The 10,851-nt window shown below is 34.2% G+C and overlaps 1 protein-coding gene across 1 annotated transcript; it reads right to left on the bottom strand.

Moving 5' to 3' along the window:
- Positions 1-5,422: 5,422 nt before the first annotated feature.
- Positions 5,423-10,851, bottom strand: LOTGIDRAFT_121283 (hypothetical protein; the record flags this gene model as incomplete). The annotated part of the gene is made up of 8 exons (XM_009058941.1): positions 5,423-5,542; positions 6,318-6,491; positions 7,439-7,647; positions 8,002-8,137; positions 8,588-8,764; positions 9,212-9,319; positions 9,556-9,779; positions 10,749-10,851. The coding sequence occupies 8 exons, from the start codon at positions 10,849-10,851 to the stop codon at positions 5,423-5,425; spliced, it is 1,251 nt and encodes a 416-aa protein (XP_009057189.1).

Here is a 10,851-nt window from a genome sequence, read left to right as displayed (position 1 = left end):
TAATAAAAACGAAATAAATATTTTTGATTATTTTTCTTTTTTCAATATACATCTACACATAAAACCATGGTAACCATAGAAACCATTATTCCAAATGAGAAAGGAAATTTATGAATGATCAAAATTTTGATGAGGCCAAAAATAAAAGTAACCGACCTTTTTTTTTTGAAAATTCCTTGCTCACGGAGGCCATTTTTTATATATCAAAAAGAAAAATATTTATATGAATGATACATGATAGCTTCTCGAGCCAAAAAGAAAATAAAAAAAATTAGACGCATGATCCGAAAAAAATTGTCGCGATTTCCCTCCATGAATTTATAAAAAATTAAACTTTGAGAGTTTTTCACAATCATAATGGCGAATAGAGTCCTAGTGTTATTCTGACCAATCAACAAGCTTTGTTTCAAAATCTCAACGTCACATGGTAGCCAATTGAATATCTTCGATATAATCCCATTTTCGTTGATGTAACTTTTAGCGTGAATTCTTCATGGATTTTTCAAAACATTCAAGTTTTCACAGCTCGAATGACAAAGCCTATTAAAGAGTTGCTTTCAAATTCCACGCAAGAATCAACTCGGCTGCCAAGTGACGTGAAAATTATCTAACAAAACTGAATTGGAATAAAATTATTAGATGGTGAACACAATGTTTATGAAGTTTCGATGACGAAAAATAAAATTTTAACATCATACGTGATGACTTGGGTAATTTATCTACGTTGATCAATTCAAATTCAGTTGGTTTCTTCCTCGACTGAGTTCAATCAAAATCAACACTAAATCCTGATCAAGTTTTAATCACTTCAGAAACTTTACTTAAATATTAAAGAGTTCTGAATGACTGATGGAGAAATTACGCTGAATTAAAGATTTTAATGAACTGAGTCGAGAATATTTCAGACAGAATCAGTTGACCAACGAAGACATTTTTGATGTATTGAATGAGCAAGTTCTTCCAGCGAGTTGCTCGAAGCTTTGCTAGCGATATCACAATTAAAACCAAGTTGGATGTTGGATCTAGTTCAGCTGCCTCGTTAAAAATATTTTCACTCCGCATGCGATTCCGAGATGTTTTTCCATTCCGTTTTGTCCGAATTTAAAACCACATTGGACAATTCACGTAGTTCACTATTTCACAATCCATTCTGAGGCTGTCTTCTCGATAAAAATCGTTCTTTAATGCACTTGCCTCTTCAAATTAGGGCAACCAAAAATCCTGCCAGGGTTCCGTTCACAGCAGATCCTATACTGTTTTTTGTTTTTAAATTAAGGATAAAATTCTCTGGACGTCAGGAAATTTGGGTCCAGAATTTATTCCGACATCCAAGTTTATATTACAAATAACGTTGCCATGGATTTTATCCCCAGTTTTGTCCGTAAGAATCTTGATACCACTGTGAATCACTACCCCCAGAATACCCGCCTGCTGCACCATACCCCACCGATTGATCCAGGGGTTGCTGAGCTATGGGTTGAGTTCCCCAACTATCGGCCATGTTTCGTCGTTTTGATTGCCCTATGTTGAAATCACCGGCTGCTTTTCTCTTTCCGCCACGTTGTTGTGTTGCCATTGACTTCTGCATACCACCGCGACCTCTTGTTCCGGATGCACCGCGTCCTGCTGCTCCCCCACGAGCACCCCTAGAAGGGCCTCGTGCGGAAGGGCCGCCTCTGCCTGGTGCGCGGGTTGGGGCCCCTCGACCTCGCATAGGCTGGAAAAAACAAACATCATAACTATATATTAAAAATTACTATGTTAGTCAGTTTCCTAAATAGTCAACTCATTCTACAGCCATGTTATAAAATAATGGGGAATGTACATTGTTTTTCATGCTAATTCCAAGACTTAAGTGAAATATCCAAGCTGGGATTTTCTTCACTATCTGTAGCAAGAAATTCAATCTGTTTTCACACAGAATATTTTTAAAGAATTTCTTGTCAATGCTCTACGCAGAATGTCACCTGTACAATTATAAAAATGCACAAGAGCTGTTCTGAGATTTCAGGGACGGTTTTTAGTGAAACGTTAATTCATGCAGTGCAAACATCTAGGTGCAAATCCTAAACAAAAACTGATCCTTCACAATCGAAACAATCTGAAAACAAACTGTGGATGAATAAACTTCCTATTTATAAAAGAAAATAGTGACAAGTCTTGTTGGAAGACAACTTCTAGTCCTAAACTGACCACCACCAACAAAAACTTAACTTCAATCTTAGTCCACTTAAAATTAGACCCAACTTTCGATTTTTTTTTTTATCAGTATTTATTTTTAGTATAGCCACTTCACAAGTAGGTCAAAGGTTAATTTGATGAATGATCAAAACTCCAGTCTTTAGACCCCACTGTGAAGTAGCTAAACTAAATATAAAATCTAATTAAAAAAAAGATGAACCAAAAGTTGGGTCTAATTTTCAATCAACTGACTTAAAACTACTTCTGCAATCTAACGAGAACTACACAATTGAACACTGATCATATCTGTTAATCCTCAAACACACAAACTGACTAATAGAGTGATCTACAACTTAGTGTATTAATGATACATTACATGTAATTCTGTTTAAAGGGATTGTAAAAAGATTTTCTAAACTTTTATATATGTCACAACAAACAGCATTGATTTGGGTTTTTTTATTTTTTCCTCAGACGTCCCAAAACTACTTCAATGTCACTATTATCACCTATAACAAGATCAGAAAACATCTTTACAATCCCTTTTAATAACAAGTTACCTTAACAATTAACAATTTAAACTTCAATCAACTTCTAGCTAACTCAACTCTTAAGACATTCTGCAAAACTTTCTATGAAAACTTTAGTTCAACAGTCTACAGTTTGGTCACTTTTTAATCAACCCCTGAAACTTCCTTTATTATCAACCAGATCAGTATGTCTCATCCGTCAAATCTCTCATTTTTTTTTCAAGTTTGTAGCTAACCAGACGTGCCGTTAAAACCATTTAGAGATTTTACAGCTTAGCGATGGCAGCCATTTTCTCTCCACAGTTTATATAAAACTAGATTAAACATGGTGTCCAAAATAGTTGTCAGGCTGTGGGTGGGGTGGGGCTGTCAACACACAAGATGCCCTTATTGGGTATATTATAAATTTTAATTGTTTTATTATATTCAAGCAAAATAGAAGTAGAGACCAGTTTGATTACGACTGTCCAGATTGACAATTCTTCACCTTCTGTCCAAGTCAAATCAACCAAATTCTCTCAAATATTTTCAGTCAATATTACGCTTCCTGTGATTTTGAAACAAAAGTTTTAATTCAGAAATTTTATCATCTATCTCTCCATAAAAGATTTACTTTGATCAGCTGTTTTTAGAATTTTTAGAAGTGTCCTAGTCTCAATATTTCAAGTCAAAATTTCTTGAAATTTCAAGGTCTTAAAATCATTCGTCTTGTCTGTTCATGTGTTTTGTTCAGGCTTTCTGAAAGTCATTCTGTCATGTCTTATGCTTTAACTTGTTCTGAATGACCATTTCTTAGACAAGAGTAAGTTAGTCCAGCCTGAAGAGTAAGTTAGTCCAGCCTGAAGAGTAAGTTAGTCCAGCCTCGCACCAATGTCGTGAGGAACTCACATCCTGCAAATATCCGTCCAAAAGTCCTTTTTCTACTCAGCATCATCTTCAGGTACCTAATCTAAAAATAAAACCTCTAGTCCTACCTTAGAACACAACCTACCTAGTGACACGGAACAACGCTAAGACGAGACCCTGACCCGACTACTAATCACGACCCTAAAACTACCACCGCGAAAATTTCAAATTTAAATTTTTAAAAATTTAATTTTGGCCTACAAAAATGAACTCAAGTAAGAAACTTGGCTAATTTTGCAATTTATTTTTGATATTTTTTTGGCTTACAATAATGAAGTATAATTCTGAATTTTGTAAGGTCAATTTTTTTAAAAATAGCAATACCTTTATTTTCTAGCATCAAACCATTGAATTAACAAATTTTATAAATTACCCAAACCAAATCGGGACAAAAAAACCAAACAAATAATCGAAACCAAAACAGGAGCAGAAATTCGAAGCAAATTTTGAAAATATTAAATTTTGTAAGTGAACACATAAAATTCTAATTTTCTACTGCCACATCAACAACATAAAAATAGGGCCAGCTACTCTGCTACCTTCCTACCATACAGACAATAACAGAACCAGGCAGCGTTGTTCCGTTAAATATACTTACGGGTGGCATACCTCCACGTCCGCCGCGGCCCCTGGGTGGCATTGGGGCATACCCTCCATAATAATCATAATCATCGTAACCATAGAAATCATCATAGTAAGGATCTATAATTAAAGAAATAATAAATGAAGTGAATTTAGGTAGAAATCACGTTAGTATTTTCTTTCTTTTGAAAATCATTTTATAATAAATTGTTAAGAAATTTCAGAGACATTTTCAAGTTATAGAGATCTCAATATTATCAAGTTTTTTTTGGTTATTGTACAGTACCAGTAATGGGTGTTTTAAAGTTTATTTATAGCTTTATAGATTGTTGTTTTAACCAGCACTTCCATGTCCCCAACCTATTTCTAATTTTGAATTAACTTGTTTCGAATTTACTTGAGATCTCGCCAGGGTGAATTCATTTAGAATTGTTCAAATTAACACTTGGTAAGGGCAGACCTTAGAGAGATATGAAATCATTAAGAGACAACAGTTGTTATAGATATAACCTTCTATTTATTATTTAAACACAATGTTTCATTACACATACAGGTAACGTTCTTACGTGATAATCATACAAAAAAATATAAGAAATGATATTTTGTGACTTACCTTGATAAGCTCTGGGTGGCATGGGCATTCTAGATCTCATACCACCTCGACCTGGAGGCATTCTAGTAGGAGGTCCCCAATAATCATCATAACTACAAATATCAACATACACAAATTATACATTTAATCATCATCTTAATACCTAGCAACTATATCAACTATTGTTAGTCGTCCAGAGCAAAGTTTTGTTTTGATATCTTCTAATGAAGATTTAGTTTAAAGTATGTATCAATGTTCCAGATATATAGTCTTCATCAGGTCAATGGGTTTTAAAATGAAGCAGCATCATTCAGATGGGAACTTAGTTCAGACTTGTACCCACTCTGGGAAAGTTTTACACATGGATATAAGATTCAAAGAAAAGAGTTTTACATCCTACTTTTCTGCACAATGTGAGCAAATGAAGACGGGCAACGCAGGACGCAATGAGAGAAATTTTGCCAGAACAGTCTGCTCTTTTTTGATTTCCAACTGTCGAGGGATCTTTAACGTGCACAGCCTGTAGAACACGGAGCCTTGGTTTATTGTCCCATCCATACAAGATTTATAGAAAAATAATACTATGGGAATGGGGTTGTTGATTTCATTGACAACAGAATAACTGAAATACCTACCCTCCATAACCTCTACCCCCAAATCTTCTATCAAATTCTCGTTTTCTCGCCTCTTTCTTCTTACTTTCATTCTGTGGTTTAGCTAGTGAGATCTCTACCTCCAAATTACCAATTTTCTGTTAAAAAAACAAAATTAAAGAATTAAGAGATTAATTGATTGAGAATATACAGGTTACTATTCAATATATTTGTTAAATTCTTCAGATTAACAATAATCTTATAATTGAAATAATATTTGAAGTACATCCTACAGTTTGTGAAATTCTCAAAAAAAATATGATTCTCAAAGAGAGATAACTCTTAACCAATATCCCAGATGTTTTTAGTAACTCATTTTATTAAATATGTCTGTCTGTTAAATTACTTTAAATTATAAATACAGATTGGGTTTGATTCTTGTATCAGATATTTTCACCTCAATATAAAAATAACATGTAGCTAACCAGACGTGCCGTTAAAACCATGTAGAGATTTTACAGCTTAGCGATGGCAGCCATTTTCTCTCCACAGTTTATATAAAACTAGATTAAACATGGTGTCCAAAATAGTTGTCAGGCTGTGGGTCAACACTCAAGATTGGTGAGGGTAGGAACGTGAGGGATGAGTTTTCCCTTTTCTAATCCTGAATAGGCTGGTTCCCAACCTGGGGGACTAGGGTTTTCAGGGGTGTGGCCAACTGGTGTAGGAGAAGAATTTATTTTGAATTGAAACAAATTTTTGGGGTGTGAAAGGTCCAGGTGATAGCTCCAGGGGTGTGAAGGCTGAAATAGGTTGGGAACCACTGCCTTAAACCAATCAAAATCGTTATGTTCGTCCAAATTTGACCAAGTACATGGCAAGGCTTACTAGCTTCTTGACTCTTTCAGAATGTACACGTTATGCTAGGCTTACCTGTCCATTTAAAGCTTCCATTGCCTTCACTGCGGATTCTCTTTCCTCAAAATGGACGAAAGCGTAGTCCTTAATTTTCTTGACTCGTTCAACTTTACCATATTCTTCGAACTTTTCTTTTAAAGAATCTTCGGAAACTTCTGATGTCAAATTTCTGAGGTATAAAACTTTCACCTGGAACGATACAACGGAAAAATATTAAGTGTTTTGTTGAGGACAACTGGCAGGATAGACCAATACTACAATACAATGGTTTCAGAATGGATTTTACCATTTATACACGTGCTGAAACCATGGAAGTCTGAAAATTCACACCTTATTATGTGCTATTAATAAATATCTTCACTAGCCAGACAGTTCCGTTAATCAAAATCTCGTCCAATGTTTAACAAATTCAAGAGTTAAGGTAGTATAAGAGTGGACTCCTCCAAAGAGAAGTACCATCAGGTGTTTAGAAAAAAGTAAGTATGGTCTGCTTCTAGCTATTAAACTCTCCCGCACACTCCTACTTTTAATTATTTTTAACTATATGCTGTAAGAGTGAAATATTCTATCACTTGTCTTATTAAAGTCATGCCTGCTGTTACCTTTTTGTAATCTTTTCCTTAATCTATTTTATATCATTAACAGAGTCTACTGTTCTTTTAAATACAATATGGCCAATATTTTATTGTAGTTTTCTATTTCTCTCCAACTAACAGTAAAGATATGAGTTGGTCGTAAAATAGAAGTCAACTTTCTATACACAGTTTAAAACGCCTCAAGGACAGTGGTTGATTTCCTTTAGGAGCTGGACTGTGATTGGTCAAAAATTGTTTATTTTAAAGCCGTTGTGTCCCGTCTAATTGATATTTTAATAATTTATTTTAATACAACTGACACCAATTTTAAACCTGCCTGATATTAAATCTGACGATTAAACCTAACAAATTTCAACATAAATATTAGTATTAGCATTTTCATAAAAAAAAAACATAAGGAAACCCATCTTTAAGCTGATGATTTCAACATAAATGGCAATATGGTGTAACCCTTCAATTCACTCTGATCTTATCTTATCTGGATTTGAAATGACAGACCCCAAAAAATACAAAGAAAATACAGGAAATCGCAGTCCTTACCTTATCCATAGTTTCATCATCTGGTTCTTCCTGGGGGTCAGCCCAATCAACGATGATGTCACAACCCCAAACTTTAACTCTACCAGACCCGATCTTCCGCTTGGCAGTTGACGCAGATTTATGAGAATCATATTCAAGGAATGAAAATCCTCGATTTTTCAATTTTGGATTATCAGCAGACCCATATATAATAACGTCTTGTAGTCCGTCTGCAAAATTCAAATATAATTTTTCAAAAATATCTAGGTAAAACAAATCATATGCATTATATTGCAGGTTTCTATTAGCAACCATGTTGCCACTTCAATCTGGGAAGACTGAAATTTTCAAAAAATATTTACTGTTTAATTTTGGCCAATCAAATTACATCATTTAATTTACATCAGTGTACAGGAAATTGTACCGCAGCAAATAAAAAATGGCCGAATATAAATTTTTAAATTTTGTGCTTTGTGATTTAACCACACCAAGTTGTTGAATTTTTTTTTTTCTCGAAAGTTTTGCTCCAAAATGAAATAAAAAATGTGAGAGTTTTGTGATTTTTGCTCCCAGATTTTAGGTACCTGTTCTCCTGGAAAACTCTTCCTGAATTTCTTCTTTTGTCTTGTTTTTAGGGATATTTCCAACGAACAATCGTAAATTAGCAATGGAGATATTAACTTTTAAAGACTTTCCCTTTCTAATCTCGTAATCATCCAGCTGCAAGAGACATTCACGTCCAAAAAAAATTCGTTAAATTTCAAAATTTCGTTTCCATATATTTTCTTTGGAGGATAACTTGTTTTCACTGAAAACAAAACCTCGAATCAAAGCCAATAGAAAATGTATCGAAACAGTTTTTTTATTTTTGAATATATTTAATTCAGAAGGGATGTCTTTATATTCCCTAGGTTGGAGATTCTTATCCTATATTTTATATATTTACTTTCATAAAAACCAAAATACATTGACAATTACAAAATATTCAATTCTTTTTTAAAAAGTTACCAAAAAAACAAAAAAATAAAAATCTCTTTTCAACAAAAATTATCAAATAAATCATAATTTTGGATTATTTTCAAAAACTTGTTATAAATATCTCGAGAATTATGAATGATCAATATGATACAATGAGGTTTTTGAGGGAATGAAAATTGTAATTTTACGCACCTCTTTAACTGCCTGTTTCGCACTGGTCTTGTCACAGTAAGTAACGAAACAGTACCCACGATTTTGACCCAATAAGGGATCCATCATCAATCTCAGATCCCAAATTTTACCGGCTTTCTCGAAGAGGGGTACTAATTCATCTTCAAATATATCTTTCGGGATTTTACCCACGAACACCTGAAATCATAAATTATTTTGTCTTTATAAAGCAACGAATAAACCCACTTTATATCAGATCAATTTCAGTCTTATATTATCATATAAATATCAATGGTGGTGGGTTAGCAACTTTATCAAATCAACACCCGGGAAAATATCAATGGTGGTGGGTTAGCAACTTTATCAAATCAACACCCGGCAAAATATCAATGGTGGTGGGTTAGCAACTTTATCAAATCAACACCTGGCAGTGTACAAATAAGGGAAATTTTTTCAGGTAATACAGACTGTTATACACGGGCAAAATCCCCTGTACATTGATTATACAAATGGCTAGAGGCTTTTTCCAAAGGTCAGCCCCTCTTGTCAATGACAGGGCAAGCCAGGTCAGCCAGTCAGAATCGATATCACTGAGTCACTGTGGGCCTCAAGCAACCATTCAACATTAATAAAGGGCATGCTCACCTCGTGTCCTGGTCCAGGCTGGACACCATCTGCATCAGGGGGAGGTCCACCGTATTTACGTTGACCGGTGGTGATGTCTAATGTGTAACCCGTTCTATCCAAGATTTCCTGTAAAAAAACAAAATCAAAATATTAAATTAAATACAAAATTCAAATTTGGAAAATAAAGATTAATAATTGAACGTTCAATGTCATAAAAAAATGAGAAATTCCGATATTTTACCTGCTGGTAGTTCTGGTCCTTGACCCAAACTATTGGCATTAATCTTCCACAATTGTCTATTAAGATTTGTATGAATAGCATAATCGAAGAAATGTAACCCAAGTGATGTAAAAAAACTTACTTTTAATTTGGCCTCATCGGGACCTTTAGCTAATGGAGCTTGGGCTCCTTGTTTCGATTTTTGACGGAAAGTTTTCATCTGTCCGCACAGGAATGCACTTTTATTGCCGACATGTTCTAGATTACTTTCGTTGAATTGTTTTAAAACTTCCACGGCATCGTCAGCATTGAATTCTTTCAGAGCATCTAGAGCTCGTTCATCTAGATCGGATGGTTTCAAATTTCCTGCAAACAGAAAGCAAAATATGTTCTACACAAATATCAAGGCTCAGTGGAAAATCACTACAACTGATAGCACAAGAATGATTCAGGAAAATATTGGGGAGGGTTTTAATTTAGTCAATTATGCAGACATCAAGATAGGCAAAATGGAAGGTCTCTATGTATAACAATACACCTGCATCAACCAGACAGATATTCCATTAAAATATGTATTTTACAATATTTCTTATTCTTTGTTTATATCTCTTTACCTTAAGTCTGAGCAAATTAAAAAGTTTTTTGAATTTTTTCGGTATTTTTGATGAGAATTGAAATATCAGCCTCAAAATAGTACTGTTAGTCTGAGAATGTCTTTGAGTTGATCAAATTATAATCTTTTGTATGTTTACATTGAAAAGAAACACATTTCTCTCCTAGAAATTTCAATTCCCAAAAAAGCGACAAATTTTGGCTGAAAATTGTCCTCTGTAAAAACATGTTTTTAAGATATGATGTGTGCTTATGTTTTTTATTTTTATCAAAGACATTCTAAGACTAAAAGTACTATTTGTAGGCTGCTTTTCAAATTCTCATAAAAAAAGAAAAATTCGAAACTTTTTTCTTTGTTCAGGCAATAATGTCCAAGCTATTAGTCCTGATTTGAAGAAAAGAGGGGTGGGGAAGGGATGACAGATTATTTAGGTTGGACAACCATGTTTTACCCTTTGAACTTGTAAGTGTAAATAAAACAGACATAACGTAACCTAGGTCCAGTATTCTCTTAATCTCAGTGCTAGGATGTTCTAGGGTCTTCACTTCTAATACTGTTTTTAGGACGCTCTAGTGCTAAGATCATTTCAAGAATACAGGGCCTGAAATCCAACAACAATCTGATGTTGAAAGGGTTCTATTCAGATGTTTTCTAGCCTTTCTCAAGTCTTTAGAATAAATATTTCATGCTAAAGAAATGCGAGTAAAACGATGTACCTGTACCTGCTATATAAATTTTGATGAGTTGCATGGAAACTTTACGTGAAATTCCGTAATCCAGTAATTTCTGTAAATCGTCTGCGTAGCCATTGAGCTCGGTTTCCAT

Source organism: Lottia gigantea (assembly GCF_000327385.1).
Source record: "Lottia gigantea unplaced genomic scaffold LOTGIsca_36, whole genome shotgun sequence".
Classification (NCBI taxonomy): domain Eukaryota; kingdom Metazoa; phylum Mollusca; class Gastropoda; family Lottiidae; genus Lottia; species Lottia gigantea.
Note: the sequence above shows the minus strand (reverse complement) of the source record. Positions and strands in the feature narration are given on the sequence as shown.